Source organism: Chlamydotis macqueenii, chromosome 8, assembly GCF_036417535.1.
Source record: "Chlamydotis macqueenii isolate bChlMac1 chromosome 8, bChlMac1.mat, whole genome shotgun sequence".
Classification (NCBI taxonomy): Eukaryota; Metazoa; Chordata; class Aves; order Otidiformes; family Otididae; genus Chlamydotis; species Chlamydotis macqueenii.
The window spans coordinates 22,612,433-22,632,941 of NC_141563.1; the positions used below are offsets into that span (position 1 = coordinate 22,612,433).

Here is a 20,509-nt window from a genome sequence, read left to right on the forward strand (position 1 = left end):
GGCTGTAATAATTTGAACATTAGGCTCAAGAGAAAAATAAGATCAGAGTGTTCTCCTAATCACTTAATGTACTGAAACATTTACAGTTATAAAACAAATCCGTGAAGTTGCTAGGTACCGCAAAAGGGGAAAGTTAATTAACTATCAGTACTACAAAAGATGCTGGATGAACTGAGGACACAGAATGATTCATTAGTTGCCTGATTGAATGATTTAAGGTCAGGCCAATGTGCATTACTAATTTAGCACTGTAATTTACTACAGTTTGGAATGACAGAAGAATTGAGTGCACTTCCATTTAACAAAAGCGACAAGGAAATTACCAAAAACCTGTGCTATTTGCTTTTTTGCCATTGTGTCACTATCAAGCTAAAAATCACATTTCTCTCTCTAAACCATCTTGAGAATGACCTATTCTCGGCAGAAATTCATATACAGTGTTCCCTTTAATTAAATTTATTCTACTTTGCTCTACGCAAAGAGCAAATAATACAAACAGCTTGTGCATATTTGGACACAATTTAATTGTTTAAGTTGTAGGGAGTAAAGCAGAAGTTTTGGCAACTGCTAAATCATTTCAGCATACAAATAGTTCTATTTGAATGTGCCTGATTTCACACATACAACTTTTCATTAAATTAGGCCTATCGGAACCAGGTGTAGATTTTGTTATTTGATAGAAACCAATAGAGGTAGTTACAGGCTCTGGCATGATAAGTACAAGACATGTAAAATTAGATTAAGAATTAATTAGAAAGGCATAGAGAATAAAATGGAAAACTTCGTTAAAACATTGGATAATACTTTGTTCTGTTTCTCTCCTTTCTTCCATTCAAAGAGAAACAGAATAGAACTGGAAAAGGTATAACATGAATGACTGAAGACATGGAACATGGTTTGTAATAGGAATAAACTTGTTTTTAGCCTGGACTGAAGAGGATGTGATAGAAGTCAATAAAATCATGAGAGGCATGGAGAAAGTGACCAGGGGATGACTATTCACTGTATTTCGTAATACAAGATCTAGCGGGCATCACATGAGCTTTCCAAGGGACTGACTGAAAACAAACAAAAGGAGTACAGAAGTATTTAATTGCACAATAGGTAGTTGAATTATGGAGCATGCTGCCTGGGGACAGGATAGCTGCCAAAAATGCACAATTTCAAAATGTCACAGGGCAAATTGACAGACGAAAAATTGAAGGCTAGTAAAAATAATGGTAATACCTCTGGCTATAGAAATGAGGCCATAAAACCAAGAAAAAAGGGGTGCAAAGAGTGGAAGTATGGCTTCATTATCATCTGGGCTCTTACTGCCCAGACAGAACTTCTGGTGTGAGCCAGTACTGCTGGTCTAGGTTACTAAAATTTACTGAGAATGTGGTCGGTACTTCAACAGTTAATATGTATGGTATTGAGTTGTCATAATGTGATCCCCTCAGGAAGCAAATAGTAGCATATGTTCTCTTGTTACGACTTTTGAACCTGAAATGTTATATTGTAAAGATTTACACTAGATAAGACTTTACCCATTTTCTTTTTCTAAGGTAAGCAAAATAATCATCTCCTCTTTGCACTGTGAGAGCTAGCCGGAGCAAAGCTGTGCGCTGAGACGGGCCGGGGTCGGCATCTGCAGGCCCTTCGCAGGAGCCCAGGGGCCCTGCGGGCGCCGAGGTGGCCTCGTCCCGCCTCGAGGAGCCCGGCTTCCCCCGCCAGCACCGCTCCAGCCCCTGGCACAGCCTCCAGGCCCCGCCGGGCCCTTCCCCGCCACGGGCCGGAGGGCAGGGGAAGGGGCTGATCCGCTGGCAGGTGACGCGGTGAGAGAGATGGCTGAGGCGGGCCCGGCCCGGCCCGGCCCAGCGGGTATTCCCTGCCAGCTGCCGCCCGTGCTCTCAAGCCGGTCATTCTTCACCCGTGTCCCCTAGCGTAGCGGGGCCGCTTCCCTCGCCTTGCCGGGTCCCCCCCGCCGCTGCCCGGCCGTCCCTACCTGCGCGGCCCCGGCACCGCCGCGTCCCTGGCGCCGCGCCGTTGTCAGGGCAACGGGGCGGGCCAGGATTGATGTTTCTGCCAGGCAATCACCGTTCTGCTCTTCAAACCCTCCCTCACGAGGGGAAGCTGCTATTGGGGGTTCCTCGCAGGGAGGCAGCTGCGCAGAGAAAAACTACACGTCCCAGCATGCTGTGCGCGTGAGGCTTGCTGCCGCCCGGGGTGAGTGCGGAGTAGAGCATGATGGGTTCTGTAGGCGGCCGCGAGTGGTAGAGAAGCCACCCGCCGTTCCCCTCGCCATTAGCTGCCAGGCAGCGCTGCGAGTGTCTTCAGCTGGGAAGGGGATTTAGGTGATTCGATACGATTTGGCAATATGAAAATTTGTGTTCCACAGCTTTCATATTTTTGATGCATAAAAGTAATTCGTTCGCTTTGCTGCAATGGAAAACACAGGAGCCCCCCAGCGTCTTTCCCTCTGCGTTCGCGGAGCGCCCGGCGCTGGTCCGTGGCGGCACCGCCACTGCCATCGCCCTCCTGACGGTGGGCAGCAGGGGCCCGTGCTGTCCGCCGTGTCCCCTTCTGCAGCCAGGAAACCCCCTCTGTTAAAGTGCCCGCTACTCCCCTCGGCTTTGCCCTGTCCTGGCTTTACCTCCTCTTTTCATGCCAGTGCTCGCATGGGTACTCGCCGCAGGATGGGGGCTGCTGGTGGCCGGACGTAGTGACGGGAACCCGCCCTTCACCGCGGGCGCTGCAGCCCGCCAGGCCACAGCCATTACTGCTGCAGCGCCGTGAAACCGGCCCAGAGCCGGGACGGGAGCCCGGTTCCTTGAAGTCCAGTTAATGACTTTAATAGCTTAATTGCAAGTAAGTGGAACGACTTAAGCAACTCAGACGTGTCACTTAGCTCACTGCACCGCTGGTTGCCCTTCCTAACTACCGTCCTGTGACCTGAAAGGGCTTTTTTATTACAGATGGGACACAGGTAATTATAACATGAGCGGTACCTTGTCTTCTCCCCATGCAGCAGCCTCAGTTAATGAAACCGGAGACGGCATTGCCGCCCTATAGAAAGTGTCTATGGGGCAGAGAGCGCCGCCAGTCATGTGCGGCTGGAGGGCGGTGGGCAGCAGAAGGTGACAGACGCAGCGGCTGCCTGGTTGCACACCGCAGCCCGGCCCGGCCCAGCGCAGCCCCCCAGCCTGGCCCGCGCCGGCGGACCCCCCCGTCCGCCGCAGCCCTGCTCCTGGCGGCGCCGCGCCGCTTGGGAGCGCGCGGGGGCGGGAGCGGCTGGGCGCCCAGCGGGGGCGGGCTCCGCGCTGCCAGGGCCGCCCCCGCGGCGGCAGCAGCTCCTGGCCCCGGGGGCTGCGAGGGTGGGAGGCCAGGCAGCAGCAGCACCTTCCCGCAGTGCCGCGGCCCCGCTGGCAGGTATGCTGACGCCTTCTCTTTGAAAGCACGAAGCGGTGCCGGGTAGCCCGGGGGTTGCGCCCCAGGCTTTTGGCTTTGGGATGCCAGGACCCATCAGCGCCCAGCGGGGCCGCGGCGAGCCCGGGAGGGGCAGGGGCTGCCGCGCTGCGCCGGGCCGGGGTGCGGGCGAGGCCGGCGGCGGGGGCTCCGGTGCCCTGCGGCGGGGAGAGGGCAGAGGCTGCGGGAGTATCGCAGTATCGGAGGAGAGCCCCGCTTAGAAGTGATTGATCAGCTGCAAGAAAGATGAGTTGAAACTGTGGCCTGATAAAACAGGAGCTGATTTTTTTTTTTTTACGCCTATTTATGGCCCTATTTTTTGTGTTAAACTGCTGATTCAAAACTTTCCTTGACGTCTCTGACAGCTGGGGAAGCTGAAGGTCTTGAATCATATCTGAAAACAGACTTACCGTCTGGTGTGTTCAGTGGCTGCTTGAGGAGAGTGGATGTGATTGATGCATTTTAAAAAATTAATCTTGGGGATGAGTTTTTGAGTTATATAAGAAACTTTTTTTAATGCAAATTAATAATAATTTGTGTAATATGGCACATCTTTACACTTATTCACAACCTAGGCTGTCTCCTCTGTTCTTAATGTCTGCAGTCTTTTTATCTGAAATAAATATTCCTGGGTATCTCTTGAGTTCTTTATAAAGCATTTATAAAATGTTTGGGAGTCAGTGAAGTTAGTAGCAGATTAACATGTAGACATGTTGAACCCTACAGAGAGTAATGTCTCAAACTGTGTTTATAGGGCTCTCTCCTAATCTTTCCCATCATACTCATCTATAATGTGAGCCTCTTCAGCTAATCACGATGCTTGAATACAATTACCTTTTGGTCTTTTTGTCTGGTTCATGATCACCATTGGTTTGCATTCAGTCTTTTATGGCCGAAGAAACAGATAATCTTGCTAAATAATGCACTCAGGTAAGTTATCTGGCATGCTGGGTCTCCATTTCCAAGAGCAAACGATGCTAATACTAGTGTGTAAGGAAAATGCTGTCTGTCTTGAAAATTCTATTTCTGTCAAGGACTGGACAGCAGGCTGACAGCAAGGGCAAATACTAGCTACAGAAGTAGGTAAGTTTTCCAGAAGAGCATACACTCATGAGAGGCTTTTGGTACTCTTTTGGACACAGAAAGAAATGAATCAGGATGTCTTGCAGATATGATGTTGTTGGCAAGTGAGAGAGGAAGATGTTTTCAGCAAGTGACTCCATAATTCCAAAGGGACAGAAATTCCACTATAAAATAAACGTCCTGACAGCCTATCTGCAAATTTAAGAGCTTGCCCAAACTTGTATTTGGGTTCTGCAGGACACGTGTAATATTAGGAAGGTCTTAAGTTCAGGGTATGTGCAAGTGCCCTTCACAGAAGATAAGTATCTTTGGCATCCAGGTTGACGGTGCAGACTGATCTGATGCTACTGTATTCGTGCTCACATGTTTTCCCACTGATGTGGCCTTCTTTTCATTTCAGAAATGGAAAATCCTGAAGCGGCTGTGAGCAGCTGCAGTGCTCACGATGATGAAAATCTTTGCAGCTACAAAGGACACCTGTCAGTATCACAGGAAGGGCTTTTGGAAGACCAGCTTAGAAGGAAGTTAAAATTCTTCTTCATGAACCCATGTGAGAAATTCTGGGCCCGGGGCAGGAAACCTTGGAAACTTGGGATTCAGCTACTCAAAATAGCCATGGTTACTATTCAGGTGAGTAACTAGGGAAGCAAGGACTCTTCTTGGCCCACAGGAATTAAAATAAGGAGTGCAGGTGACATGCCATTCTTGGTGTGGTGCAGTGACAGGAAGCGGATAGACTGCAAAACCATCTTAGTTGCACATATGTAGCTTAGATCTCAGATGGCATAATTTTCTCCTAAAACTATTGACTGAAAGATAGCTTTCCTAAGAGCGGAGATAAAAGGAACCATGTTTATGGGCTCTACTTTATGTTTTACTATACTTTTTTTTTCTTTCCTTTTTTTTTTTGTCCCCACAAAGGATGGCATCTTCACACATGGGTTCCCCCAGTACCTTCTTCACTCTGACTGTGTTTGTGTTCGAGGGAAGCAACAGTCGCTTGTGCTTCAATATCACAGTGCTAAAAACTGAAATGGGTAGCTTTTTCATGTTTGCTTATGCCTTGTGCAGAGTATACAACCTCTTAACTTGAAAAAAACCAGAAATTTTGCCCCATTCTTCCTCTCACCCAGCCTTGCACCATAGACTTCACAGAACATGTTTATCTGCTGCCTAAAACGCAACTGTTTGTTTCAAAGTTCTGTGGTTAAGGAGGAGGAAGGTCTTTCATAAAATCTTTCTAACGCCTCAGATGATGATCCTTCAAAGGTGCTCACATGTGGTTTACATTTATGGTGGTGTCAGTGCCATGACAATACAAGTATGGAGAAGAATGTTTTCCATGGTTGCATGAATGATGGGACAAACTGCAGGAACAGTTCTTTTGCTATACATCTGGCAGTATGTTTGTACCCCTTATTCACTGCTTCAGTTTGAAATGTTATCATCATTCTCATTGTCATCTGTCCTATTTTGCAACTAAAAATAAAACTTGATGGTGGAAGAACTTAAATAAGAAAGAAACTAACGCTGATTTAGCCTTTTCAGAGAAAATCTGCCAGCAGGTAATTCAATCTTAGCACTGTTGATTTGCTGGTGTATTCCCATGTGCCTGGCACACTGAGCTTGCCCACAGAGCATTTTAGTATCTCTGTAACTGAGTTATCCTTATCAAAACCTCCATATCCAGTTTGCATTGTGGCCATAAAACTAATCTGTAGATTACTAATTCAGACTTATCTCTGATGAATTTCTTCACAATACTGACAGTAGATTTGAAACAATAGTCACTGAAGAGAATTGCGAGCCCTCACAAACAATGCATCACGTTCTTCTAGAAACCTTTTCCAGCCTGGGTAGTAGCTAGCGGGTTTTGTGCTAACTTTGCATGAACAATTGCAATATATTTTTTAACAGCTTCAGAGGTTATCCTGTACAAGCATAATTTTGATCAGTTATTCTGAAAGCAAACCTGAGGGAGGGATGTTTGTTTTTCTGAGTTGTCCTCAATTTACCTTTCTGCAGTGGAGTAAGAACTTCAAAGTGGGGTCTGGTTAAGTTCTGTCCTGCCTTTTTGGCTGAGGTACACTAATATTCCCCAAGGCAAGTCATACTAACGTCAGGCTGAACTAACAGAGCGCGTGTAACAGTATATGGGTAGCTTGAATTTGAGATTATATCCTTATTTTGTAAAAATGCGACTCCTTGGCCAAGATGCTGGTAAACATGTTAAAGGAACATTCTTGAAACTCATTGTTTCCTAAAATCAAATTTTCTTTTGACCAGCTGTGAAATGGAGTAACCTGCATTTAAGTGCCATGTCTACCAGCGTGATGGAAGAGTGGCTGTTTGCAGGACAGGATTCACATGTTAATCCAGAAGCCAACTTTGTCTTTGAACAGGAAATATAAATGTCTCTTTCAGCTGGTGGTTTTTGGATTGAGCAATCAAATGGTGGTTGCCTTCAAAGAAGAGAACACCGTTGCATTCAAACATCTCTTCTTGAAAGGGTACATGGACAGAATGGATGATACCTATGCGGTCTACACACAAACAGATGTCTATGACCAGATATTTTTTGCAATAAATCAGGTAAGGATTGTTGCTGCAATGTATACAATACATAAGCTTTTTACCTGGGTACCTTTTCTTCTTCCATCTGCCCTGATGGTGTCTGAAATTGAGCTTCTGTGCCAGTTGCTTAAGACGAGAATGTTGACTTCTTCAGGTTTTCTGTTGTTGCCAGAGCATTGTACTTGTGGCAACATCCTTAAAGCTAATCAATACGCTAATTCTGCACTAAATGCAGGCCTTGGATTTGAGCCAGAGTGCTTGGCAAATAACAAATCAGGCTTTGTAGTAAAGGCTGTAAAGAGGGAAAAAAAAAAAAAAAACCAAAAGGGTATTTAGATCCAAATCCTGCACTTACTGTTTTTGTCAAACATCTTAAAGTATTTGAGGACTCAGCTGTAGTGTGTTGTAGGTTTCCGTGTTCTTTAGGTGACCTTTTAAATAAAAAAGATGGGTTATGGCACAGATCCAAACACTTCTGGGTTGTTTGGGTTTTGGTTTTTTTTTTCCCCCAGAAACTTACAGTTTTGGTGCCATCTAAGTTGGTTTGTCTGTTTGTTCTGAACTTTAGTACTTACAGCTGCCCAACATTTCTGTTGGTAACCATGCTTATGAGAAGAAGGGAGCAGAAGAGACAGCTCTGGCTGTGTGTCAGCAGTTCTACAAGCGAGGAACTATCTGTCCTGGAAATGACACCTTTGATATAGACCCAGAGATTGTAACTGGTAATGAATCTAATCTATTGTATCAGTTTATTGGGAGGAGGGACCCTACATTTATGATGAATTCTTCTAAATATCTAGTACTGTATAGTCCTATAAAATGATCTATATTGAACTTACTACCAGCCAAAACCGTCAAGAAAACTACTGTGTTACTAACCTCTAGCCCTCACCTCCAAGATAACAATCCTTTTTGTCTGGTGCCACAAAACAAGTGATGAGCCGTTAGCGCTGCTGACCATCTAATACAAGTATTTCGGGCTAATTTCAGGAGCCTTCCCTATGAATTTATGATGAATAACTTGGCTGCTTCAGGGAAGCCAATATATTTGTCAGCTAACTTCCCAAATGACTCCTCACTTAAGCATGCTATCTTGCCTGATGTAGTCAACAGCTCTTTCCAGCCTCGGGAGTGGAAAAGGCAGATTACAGCTAAAGAGCGTGATAACCCGTGAGATGTTGTTGTCAGTCCTTATCCATTGCAGACTGCTTGTACATTGAGCCAATGACGCCGTTAGAAAATACAACAGTGGGAAAGCACAATTTGAATTTCACTCTGGATTTCCACCGGTGAGGAGGAATCAGCACCTCCTGTATTGGGGTATTTGTGCATTTTACCAGTGAAAAGCTAATACAAAGCTCTGTTGCAGGCTTGTGACGGTGCAGCTCATGTTCAATCTGAAGGCAATCAACCTCCAGACCGTTCGTCATCATGAGCTCCCGGACTGTTACGATTTCACTCTGACGGTACATGGAAGCCTGCCACGTGTCTTTCTGTTCAAACCGAGAAACCTTTCTTGCTGGTTTACCATGTGCAGTCAGGGCAGATGTTTTGGGCATCATTGACTGGTCCCCCGTGGTGTCTGGTTCACTCTGTCATGGTTTAGTGTACCCTGTAAATAACCACCAGTTGTGACTGTGGGAGGTTAAGCTTTGAGTGCTTGTGATGTGGTCCTGAAGCACTTGCCTGGCTTCCAGCCTTTTGTGCTCTAATCCATCTGAAGTATAATGAAAGCATACACTCTTCTCTTTAGAGAGATGCTTCTAGGAAAGGTTGTTTTCAGGTCATAAAAGAATGAGGCTGTAGTTTAAAAGAATTTCACCTAGTATCTAGCTGATCAAGCAATTTGTGGCAAATACATGGTTCACCAGACTTGTCTTTCACTTTGACAGCATTTATTTGAATAAACTGGAATTACCTTAACCTTAAACAAGTTTCATAACTGCTCCCCTAGGAGAATTACTCTGAATCATTATGCAAGCTTAGCCATACAGCGTGCTACATATGTAATGGTTGAACTTCTAAAAGACACGCACTGTGTGTTTGTTGTTTTTTTCTTTTTGTTACTACAGATAGTGTTTGATAATAAGGCACATAGTGGAAGAATTAAAATAAGTCTAGACAACGACATAGCGATCAGGGAATGTAAAGACTGGCATGTTTCTGGATCAAGTAAGTGACATAAATGTGTTCAAATTTTCGTGCTAAACTTTTGCCACGCTAGCACAATGTTTGTTAACCTTTTTCTTTCTTAAGAGGTAAGGTACTATTGACATATGTTCTCTAGTGGGTGTGCTCTAAATCCTTTTGTTCTTCAGCCTCTGCTCTGAAATCCTCAGAACCCAGCCACACCATTACTTTCCTTAGCAGTTCCCAAACCTTGCACCACCAGATACTGTCAAACCAAAATTTTTCCACACCTCACTGTGCATCCTTCTAGCTTTGGCTACTGAACTTATGCTGCTCATTGCTTAAGGTGGGGCTGTAAACTGTTCTCCTAGCACCAGGCAACAGGATACATGATAGTGCTGGAAAGTTGAAACTGATTCACTCTTATTCTGGGACTTAGCATCAGAAAAGATAAGGAAGCACTGTTGTTAAGGCTTGCTAGAGTGGAATGGCCTTACTGCTGCTTAAATGTTGTTTGGTGTGTATTTGGGTGTAACAGATGCACAGTATGGTTAAATAATGTCTTAAATAGTTACTCTCAAGAGCACCCTTTGTTGGCAGCTATTTGGTCTGGTCAAAACATTTCTGAGATCTTTTTTGATTAGAGAAAATAATGTCGTTGAAAGTCAGAAGCTTTCTAGAACTTCAAATTTCACTTTAATTTTTTTTTTTTTTCTGAAGGAAACAATAGGATGAATCAGGTCCATTTTTCTCCTTTGCCACTTTTGCCTTGCTATGCCTACATTAGGAAATAAAGAACTGGTAGTGAAAAAAGAGAAGGTGTTTTTGGTTTTTTTTTTAAAGATCCAGATTGGAATTAATTTTGGGGAATTTAATGAAATGCATCACAGAGTACAAAACACACCACTTATGCAAACACCTATTCTACTAAACACTTCTATTAAATAGCTTTGCTAGCTGCCGTGTTATAAATGCACACCAGATGGCACGCTGCCTCCAACAGATTGCTAGTGCAGCAGTACAAGAAGGTTTTGATACCAGGCTTCTGTAATAATCCACATTTGATACCTATGTAGATTGCCTCTATAAGAGTTTTCAGAATAATCTCCTAGAGTAGCCTGTATTATTTTCTGAAAGCCAAGGAAAAATACAAAGATAATTATTGCAATTGGACAATAACAAGCTGTTGCTGTTTTGGACCACACTGCAAAACCAACTTGAATGGCAACAGTACAAGTGTTAGTGACTTTGGTATAAGCAAGAAGTGGGTGGGCTTTTTCTGAGTTGTGCAGTTTGTGAAGTCAACTAGAACTTCAGTATCCCATTTTGGAGAATAGCTGCATCTTCTTTCAAATTTAGCATTAATTTGTTCCTTTTTTTTTTTTTCCTCAAACAATCACTCTTAGCATTAAAAATCTAATCCTTATACTGTCTCATCTAGTTTCAGCTGTATGATAGATATAAAAACCAAAAAGAGGTGTAGTGGTACATCTGGTGCAAAATTTGACCCCAGTTGATAAAGAATGTGAATTTTAGTAACATAGGAGATGGAGAACTCATATCTAGCTCAATGTTGGTCTTGGTTAGCTGAGCAGCAGTGCAAATTATCTGTCCTGCTCTAGGACAGAAAATCTATCTGATAGTCAAATACTGGTCTGGAAGAGAAGATAGATACTGTAAAGTTCCTGGGATTTTTTTATTTTTTTATTTTTTTGGACAAGTTCTGTCACTCCAAACGCCATTCCAGTGCTTGTAAAATGGACAACTCCCACTGCTAATTACACAGGTCAGTAAGAAGCACTCACACTCTGGTATGTTTTTGACATGGTATCAACCTTCCTAAATTAACTGAAGTGGTATCTGTAGTGCAGATGTACTTGTGTGTCTCATGAAAATGTGTCAGATAGGTAAACTTTTATGGGAAAAATGCTAAGATTTTTCTTCATTCAGTTGTATAAACAGTTAACATCAAAACTTGATTCTTACTTCAATACTCAAGATGATCAACAAGATGAAATGCATCTGATTATAAACAGGTACACTTTTGTTCTTGCAGTACAGAAGAACACTCATTACATGATGATCTTCGATGCTTTTGTTATATTGACTTGTCTGACCTCATTGATCCTTTGCACACGATCAGTGATTAAAGGAATTCAGCTCCAAAGGGTGGGTATAACTCTGTGCTTGAAAAGTCTTCATGTCTTTGTAAGTCTGATTAACTTTTTTCTTTCCTCCTTTCCCCTAGGAATTTGTAAGCTTTTTCCTGTATTATTACAAGAAAGAAGTATCTTTCAGTGATCAGATGGAATTTGTCAATGGATGGTACATCCTGATTATGGTTAGTGATGTCTTAACTATTGTTGGATCAACTCTAAAGATGGAGATACAAGCCAAGGTAAGCTTTGTACACTGGAAGCAAAACTGATTGTTTCTGTCCCAACTGGGTTTAAATCTCTCAGAGGACTTTAGGCTGGCTATACTTGATTCTGAGTAGCATGACATTTTAAAACTCTTATCTTCCCCTCTGGAATTTTAACTGAGATGTGTTGTTTCCAGTTGCAAGATTTAAAAACTCCATCTATCACTAGATATTATAGTTCTAATTATCTTCAGTCCTTTGTGACTCCAAGGAATATAATTAACTTAATCTCTGAAAGTTTATGACTGTTGCCTTCCTCTTTTTCCCATATAGGACCACTTATATTTGCTTATTTGATGGATTTTTTTTTTTTAATTTAGCATTAACTTTCTGTTCCCCATTTAACAAATGTTTAACTAGCACAGAGACTCCTTAAACATAACTTTGTTGATTTCCCAGCTTCCGGTTTCCAGCATGTACATAACAGTCAGGCACATCTGGGTTCTAGGCCTTCAATTTCTATGATATAGAAAAAAAAAGAAATTTAAAACATACTATGTGCAACCAGAATTAGGGAAGAAAAATTATTGCAATATACTATCCTGAAATACACTAATATTCAGGTAATGTTGTTCACCAAATCTGTAGCAGACTTTGGAGTGTGACATTGCAACACAACAGACTTTGGACAGTAGTGATGCAAGGATGGGTCTGAAATCCATCTGGTGACAGCTTGGCTGTCATAAATGCCCTGTACAAATTGCCCTATCTTACCTTAGGAATTATAAACTCAGTTCTTAGGAGTAGAAAGAAACTGAGGAAGTTGGCTAAGGGAATGGTGCCCTTGATCCTGCTTTGGGAGAACTGAAGACAAGAACAGGATTGGATTTGGGATTCCAGTATCTTTTATATATATAAATACATATATGTATATATGTTTCTTTTCTAAGATACTATTTTACTAAAACTCTTTTCTGTAAGTACATTTCACTTCATTTTGCAAGCCTTGTGGACCATAATAACAAGATCTTGTCCCATGTTACTGTATGAAAGTTAATGGCTGAATAACAAGTTCACATTCAAGTAGCTTAATTTTTTTTTTTTTTGGCAAGCTGTAAATGAATTCTGCTAATATAAATGATTGGCCAACTTTTAGAGGAATAAAACCAGAAAAAAAAGTGAAAACTTCTTATTCAAGTAAGCTGTCATTATCTATTTCAGAGTAGAGCTGCAGTTCAGGGAACAGGGTGTATGCTAACTTGGATGAAAACAGGCCAGTATGTGCAGGTGGAAAAAAACAGTGAAGCACCAATAAAATATAAATGAAGTTCTGGTTAGAATTAATTAGAAGCTAATTAGTCTTCTCCTTAATAACTTTCTACTCCTCACAGTTCCCAGCTACCTAACAAGATCCCCTGTAGAATTTATCCGTGCTCTGCTGACAAGTAGTGCTGTTTTTTTTAAAAAACTGCTTTGCCTTCTTTGCTCTGTGGTTCTGAAGTCCCATCTACGCTGTCTGTTGGGGTGCAGTGGAGAGATTCCCAAGCTGCTCTGGGGAATCTGTCACTGCAGGTTCCAGAAGCACTGGCCGCACGTCTGGAAGCAGCATTAAAATGTTTGCAGTGCCACTCTCCAGGTCTTAGTGAGCCAGGTACAGAGCGGGGGTCCCTGCACCTGCAGTGCAGCTGCCGTCTTGGCCCTGCAAATGAAGCTTGTCTTGTCAGAATCTGTGTTACAAACAGCCATAGGTAAAGGCATGAAAAATGAGTTACACTTGAAAGTGCCCTTGCTCTTTCATGGGACTTCTGCTCTCTATTGCTTATTGCCCCAAACTAACTTTTCATGGGACAGATTGTCAAGGAAAACAATGTTTCTTAACAGACCTTTGTGGTAACAAGAGTCACCTGTCAGTTGTTATAATCCTTGGGGTTTTTTTAATTTCTTTTTTTTCTTCTTTTTTTTTAGAGTCTGACAAGTTATGATGTCTGTAGCATACTCCTAGGAACATCCACTATGCTTGTGTGGCTTGGAGTCATTCGCTACCTAGGTTTCTTTCAGAAGTATAATGTAAGGATCTCCTGGGATCTTCGTGCTGTTGGTATTTATTCTGTTTGTTGCTACAAGAGGACTGGAAGAAATTCCTGGTTGAATTCTAACTGTTTGTATTGCTTTGTGCAGCTTCTCATCCTAACACTGCGAGCAGCATTACCCAACGTGATGAGATTCTGCTGTTGTGCTGCTATGATCTACCTGGGCTATTGTTTCTGTGGATGGATTGTACTGGGGCCATACCATGTGAAGGTAATACACTTAACATGAAAAAAAGACAACTTGAATAATAGACTGGATTCCAAACAAATGAGAGATTACTACTGTTGTCTCCAAAGTTTCCATGTCAAGTTTTCCCTTAATACAAAACTAGTGCATCTTCAACATGATGCTGCCCTGTTAGAGGAGGCTGATTTCCATGACTCAATCAGACTTGCCTCAAGTTCTGAAAGCTCTGAGTCAGAAGTGGAAGCTGCTGTGACTCCCAATCATATGCTGGTATTTTGAGAAATAATTTCCATCTTGCAGAACACCAGTGTCAGACTAAAGCTTTGGAGACTTTATCCTTATCCCTTTTAAAAGTGAAATTGGCTTATCTGAATTGAACGTGTATGTGTACAGGAGGTGATAAGCTTTGCTCATTCCTCAAATGTTTTACTGTTTGCACCTTGTCATACGCTGGGCGTACGAAGAGATCCGAGGCAGCCAGTCATCAGCTGTGTATCTTCATGTTATGTACAGTCTTTGGATCCAAATAAAGCAGCGACGGATGTCCTTGTCTTCTTCCTCTTTTTCCCTCCTCTCTAGTTTCGCTCTCTGAATGTGGTTTCCGAATGCCTTTTTTCATTGATCAATGGAGACGACATGTTTGCCACCTTTGCAAAAATGCAGCAGAAAAGTTACTTGGTTTGGTTATTCAGTAGGATCTACCTCTACTCCTTCATCAGTCTGTTCATCTATATGGTGCTGAGTCTCTTCATTGCACTCATTACAGATACGTATGAAACTGTTAAGGTAAGCATGGACTCTTACTTTTTGTTTGGAATAAAAATGCAAGATTGGTGCTATCAAGACTCTCATCTCCTTCAATATTTTGACTTGCAGTTGACAACAGGTTTTTAATCCCTTCCTACTTCAGTTTTCCTACAAGCCTATGTGATTTCCTATTCCAATGGAAAGTAAATATCTACTAAAAAGCAGTAATTTCACATTCAGTTCTATGAATCTTGTAATTTCAGACTTGAGCAATGTCTGAAAAGTGGTCTGGCGAAGATTGGGGTTATTGTATGTTTTGGCCTTGTTAAAGGTTTAACTAAATATCAATTTTTAGCACTACCAGCAAGATGGCTTTCCGGAGACAGAACTTCAGAGATTTATATCACAGTGCAGAGACTTACCAAACTCTGGCAGGTACAGGTTAGAGGAGGAAAGTTCTGCATCTCTCTTCTGTTGTTGTAATGGTATGTACCTATATTAAAATTACACATTAAGGTATATGCAAAAGCAACACACCACAATATGTCCCTAGTATAATGTTTATGAAGAGTATTTTAATTTTGGGGGTGGAGGGGGAAAAAAAGCCCACAAAAATCAGAAACTATTTCTAATGCTCTAGAATTGAGCACTGTAGCAAAATGCAGCTAACAAACTCCTTAGGAGAGGTGAGGGAACTTTTAAATTAATAATAACATACAAAAAATAGTACAGAAAGTTAGCTAATCTGTACAGTAACTTGGGAACTCTACCTGTATCACATGCAAGCATTAACATTTCCTGAACTCACTGCAATAGGCTGGACTTACAGAATTCATTCAGTGCCTTCTTACCCACTTTTTAATGATACCTTGTGCAGTAAGGTGTCCTGACTTGAATGGTACCAGGCCTGAAACTTGGGGAGAAAATCAGCTTGCCAAGGTTTTAAGACAGCATGCAGTTTCAGATACTATCACAGCACTTGGAAAAGCATTGCCTAACTTCCACTATGGAGGCCTTAATGCTTCAGTTATTTGAAGTTTTGTTTCTTCAGGAAAACTGATTGCAGGATACATGGTTTATATTTAACCTTGCTGGCAGGCTTGCTTGCTGAAGAGTCCCTTGGTGGGGGAAGCCTTAAAATATTTGTAGCTTGATTAAAAAGATCAAAGGTATTTGCAGCTCCTTGGTATTGGGCTTTTCTGGTGTGCTATTTTTTTATATGCCAGATAGAATATATTTAGGAGGAGGGGAAGATGGGGACATATTTCAGAGCATGGAGACAACAGCACCTGCTGTGAGCCAGTCCAGAGCAGAGAGCCGCTGTTTTTACCGAGTGCCTTATTGGAGATGAAAGTATGGGACGAAGCACAGCAGGGCATCTTGTGCCTGGGTAAAGGGCACAGACATGTTAAAATTTCCTTTTCTGCACACACCTCAGTTTAACCAGGCAAGAAACGCAACGTGAGGTGGGACAGGGTGGGGATGTAATACTTTTCCCACTAACTGTGAGGAGGGGATCAAGACTTTAGAAGAGCCTTCGAAAAGGAAAACTTGATTACTCTCAAGCAATTTTTTCTTCAGGAGTACTGGGCAGCCAGCAGTGCTCTGGACTCAAGTGGAGCTGTAGGCATCTAAGTGCCTCCTTTCAGAGCCTTGTTTCCTAAACAGATTACCTACTCTTTAATGATTTTATCCTGCTGCCAAATGTCTTCATCCACATGCATGCCTCATATCATGCATGTTAGTGTTACAAACTGTTTTTTATCTGGAAATAGTGTGTTTGTTTCTCTAGAAGCTAGACCAGGGGCTGACACTGCAGTTGTATGTAAATACTGGACTCCATTAGCTCTGTACTGTGGCCTTCTGGTTTTACTTTGAAACAAATGATCTGTAGGAATAAATAAGTATCTCAAACGAGAAGTTGCATTATCAGTTCTATGGCTTCCGCTCCTTAAAAGTCATATGGTCCTATAAGACTCACAAGGCTTCTCTTAATTCTTTCACATGTTCAAAATGTTTTATGGTAGTTCATAGCAGTTTCTTATCAGTGTATGTCAGATTAGTAATTAAATAGTTCAGATGCATTTTTAAGGCTCCTTGTACAATGAAACTATTATTTTGATGCATACACTTGACAACTTTTTCCCCCTCTCCTGTACAGATTGTGGTGAATGTATTTGATGGATTGTGGGAGTGTATCATGGAGGCTTTAAAGCAGCACACATTGCAAGAACTGGACACTGGAGTTGGTCGAAAACCTTATACCTAAAGCCTGAATTTGCTTTTCTCAAAAAACAGTGTAAGCCCGTGGCAGAAGCTTATGATAAACTTACAGCCTTTCTGATTAGGCATTCTCACTGCTAGCTCAGGGGTTTTGGGGGTTTGTTTTTTTATTAGCTTTGTTCTATTTGTTTCCTCAGTTAAATTGTGCTAGAATGCAAAGGGCATTAAAAATCTGTCTGTGTTCAGAGACTTGGACAGATTATGTGAGTAGACTAGAAATGCAGGGACTTTCAAATATAAGTAGAAATAGTGCTGGACAACTGCAACTTTGAACACCAACCTGGCCCTCAGTGCTGCAGACATTGTCTAGCTATGGCTGACCTGTCACTGAATGAACGAAAGCCCACTCTAGAGCCTGCAGCATTTTTTGTTTATTTGCACTCACAGTAAAAATAAACTAAAACTATGAAATTTAGTGTAGGTTTTTTTCTGGAGACATTACAGTGAATTGATGCACAGGTCATTCAAATATGGCTGAGAGCATGAACTAAATATTTATATAAACATAAATACCACTTGATGCAAGTGGCAGTCTCTTCTCAGAGAGGCCAGGGATATGTCAGGCCAGAACTGAAGTTTGCGGGGCAAGCTGAGTGGAGAAATGTAAATGTTCTCCTATATCCAGTGCTGGGTAGGATCAGTTACAGTCTTCAGCTTTGCAGTGTGCTGACCTTATGTTTTTAAAGGAAAAGTCAGACAAAAGCACTTTCAAAATATATATTTTTTTTTTTTTTTTTTTAATTTGAAATCTTCCTCTGGTACACAACTCTGTAAACCTGAAGTCTAAACTAAGTTAAATACACAGAAGATAACATCTCTCAGAGTTGTATCTCCCCACACTTTAGAAACTGGCTGTCTCCTACCAGCCTAATAACCTGGTACTGTCAGTGGCTGTCTGAAACATTAGGTTTTATGAAAGTTCAGTTTTCACAACTTAGTTTATATACACTGTTGATTGTGATACCATTTAATGGATGCCTTATTTTCTATAGTCTATTCACTCTGGGAACAGAATAGAAAACCAAAGGGAAGCAAATCTTAGGTAACTTGCATTTGTGAGCAACATTCCTGTAGGTGTGTGACAATGTATAATGCTGTGCCCAAAGGTGGAGGACACTAAACATGTTCTGTCTGAATGTTTGCACATTGTAAATGCGCTACAATAAACACTTCCAGCTGCAATAAGTATTGAATGTGGCAGTATTCATCTTAAGAGTAAATATGCTGTCAGGTTAATATAGGAACTTTTTTTTTTTCATAGCAATATGCAATTTCCTGAAACTATGTGGAGCGTGTAAACTTGCATTTCCTGTAGTCAAGATCATTCCTGTGGACCCTGGTGAGGATCTGTTCTCAGTTGATGCTGTTTAACAGCATTTCAGAGTTTCCCACAGAAACAAATAAGCAAGTATTAAATCTTAAATTAAAAATGCTCCTGTACATTACCTGAAGTTCAAATTCAGCAAAGGCAAACCAAATGCGAAGTGTAGGCAGTACAGATTATTCACAGTATCTGAAAGTTTCCTGTATTGAGGTCCTTGTCTTCCAACAGTCACTTAAGATTGAAGACTTTTGAAGCTTTTCAAGAAGATTCAAGGCAATCTTGCCTCCAAAAGCAAATATTAAGTGTCTGTGTTTTCTGTTGACAGATTAAATTCGTTATGGATCTTTGACAACACACAATATATAACATGCACATCACTGTTGTATAAAATAGTTTGTGCAAGAAATTCTGACAAGGATGGCAAGCACTTTAAGATCACTGAAATGCAGAAGGCTGACTTCTTAGCAATGCTTTTTTTCACACAGAGTTAAGAGAAAGCTAAGATTAATAATTTGCTGAAAATGCAGGTACATTTTGTGAACAGCTATGGAATACTTTGCCAATACAGTTATAAGGCAAGTAGTAGTCTGACTTCATTTAGAAATGGGACAGAGCATATGCTTCATCACTGTTAACTTATGAAATTGGCAACAAATTTCAACAAAATTTGACAGAGCTCTAAAATATTACAAATCCTACAAAGTTTTATAGAAGCAAGGCAAAACATGTTAATAGAAGCCTGCAGTACGGGCATAAAGCATAGAAAGTTATAATGAGTGATCCTAAAGCAGGAAGAGATTGATTTTTAAAATAGATATATATATGAAGAATCTATATATGTATATAGATTCTTTCAGTTCCCAATAGGTGAAATCTTCCACTGAAGACTGGTTTCTGTTGCCTGAAGGGCAAAATTCACTGTGAAGCTTATTTTGCAGTGAAATGCCCATTAAGAGTCTTTAAGTAATGACCTGTGCTCATGCTACAGCTAAAAACTCGATCAACTGAGACGCAGAAAGCCATGCTCTGTTCCTTCTCCTGGACTATACAGCTTTCAATTTAGCATTGCTGGCAGTTGTCTGCATTTGGGGAGGAAAGAGTTGGTAAAACGCAACTTGCCTTCAAACAGTAATGGGCAGGGTTACAGTGTGAAGCCAGAGGGGAGGGCTATCTAAAAGTAGGAGGAAGTTGTGTAAAGCAAAAGAGAGGATGGAGTGGGAGGAAAAGAACGGACAACTGCTTATAGGATTTAGCAGAGCAGCAATTGCATATTTCTGGCCATGGGTGCAGGCTGATACATGGGGGAAAGAACAGTACCCTGAAAGGTTACTGGCTTACACCTACTCAAAATGTCCAGTTCTGACTGGAAAAATAAATGCTGCTTGTATTACATAACTGATATCTATCTAAATTTTTTAAGAAAACCAGACACTCAAACATGTATTGTTTGCCTTGGTAGTGCTGCTGGCAATCTAAGTGCTTGTTGTCGAGATTTCTGACCTGCTTGATCCTTGTGTTCAATATCTTCATCTGCCTGAGTATTCTGCCTGAGAAAAGGCCAGCCAATGCTGTGTTTTCTAGCCTACTGGTTGCATTTGAGAAGTGCAGCTCTGCCAGGAGATCTGTGGCTGCTGCTGTTGTGTGTGTGTGGTAGGGCTGTTTAATCTTATTTCGTGTTAATATATGATGTGCTAGATATGGCCTTGCAGGGCCAAGAAGTGTGACAATGACCTTATTCTTAAAAAAAAAAAAAAAAACAAACCTTGTGACTTCAACAGTATCAGAGATCTCAACATTAGCAATGCTAGTAACACATGTAAGGCTGCATCCTGGAGACATGGCTATCTTTATGCTGATACAATCAAGCAGGCACAGATAGAACTGTAAAATGCAGGTGGGGAGAGCAAAGAAGCAGATAAAGCATGAGATAAACTCATTCTGCTTAAAAATGCCATCCTAAGGAAAAGAGGGCTTTCAGTGCTGTCCAAGAAGGTGTGGAGAGGTAAGAGAATTCCTTCATTCTGATCCTCACTGCACTCTGGAAAAAGTTGCCTGAAAAATACTGATAGTGTTTTCTCATGAAAGTAAATTGCAGGGTGCTGCACTTGGGTCACAGCTGTTTTCATACCAAGGCTCATTTCAATGCCAACGTTTCGCACGTGGTCAGGTAGCGAGAACTTCCTGTCTTCAGCAGAGCTCAGACCTGCTTTAACAGAATGAAGTTACTCTGAGGGGAGGAGGGAGGTGGGGACCATGCTTGTTTCGAAGTACCAGTTTCCATG

General features: G+C 41.7%; 1 protein-coding gene across 4 annotated transcripts; it reads left to right on the forward strand.

Annotated features, from left to right (window-relative positions):
* The first annotated feature begins 2,255 nt into the window (after positions 1-2,255).
* MCOLN3 (mucolipin TRP cation channel 3) lies at positions 2,256-18,088 on the forward strand. 4 transcript variants are annotated; one of them, XM_086753078.1, is made up of 14 exons: positions 2,256-2,297; positions 4,931-5,160; positions 6,955-7,122; positions 7,673-7,826; positions 8,309-8,393; positions 8,474-8,570; positions 9,177-9,276; positions 11,291-11,403; positions 11,483-11,632; positions 13,562-13,690; positions 13,775-13,897; positions 14,453-14,659; positions 14,976-15,105; positions 16,782-18,088. In XM_086753078.1, exons 2-14 carry the CDS (start codon positions 4,933-4,935, stop codon positions 16,799-16,801), a joined length of 1,704 nt encoding a protein of 567 aa, XP_086609204.1. In that variant the 5' UTR covers positions 2,256-2,297; positions 4,931-4,932; the 3' UTR covers positions 16,802-18,088. The 4 variants fall into 4 exon arrangements, 3 of the variants coding, with proteins under 3 accessions (XP_086609204.1, XP_086609203.1, XP_010114968.2); XM_086753077.1 differs by lacking the exon at positions 2,256-2,297 and adding an exon at positions 4,253-4,377; XM_010116666.2 differs by lacking the exon at positions 2,256-2,297 and adding an exon at positions 4,253-4,377 and having other exon boundaries at positions 13,562-13,663.
* Positions 18,089-20,509: the final 2,421 nt, after the last annotated feature.

Bases quoted from the DNA above. Each gene is read 5' to 3' on its own strand.
- MCOLN3 (XM_086753077.1), top strand. The intron at 8,571-9,176 runs GTACATGGAAGC...TTGTTACTACAG, and splicing joins GTTACGATTTCACTCTGACG to ATAGTGTTTGATAATAAGGC. The intron at 14,660-14,975 runs GTAAGCATGGAC...ATCAATTTTTAG, and splicing joins ATACGTATGAAACTGTTAAG to CACTACCAGCAAGATGGCTT.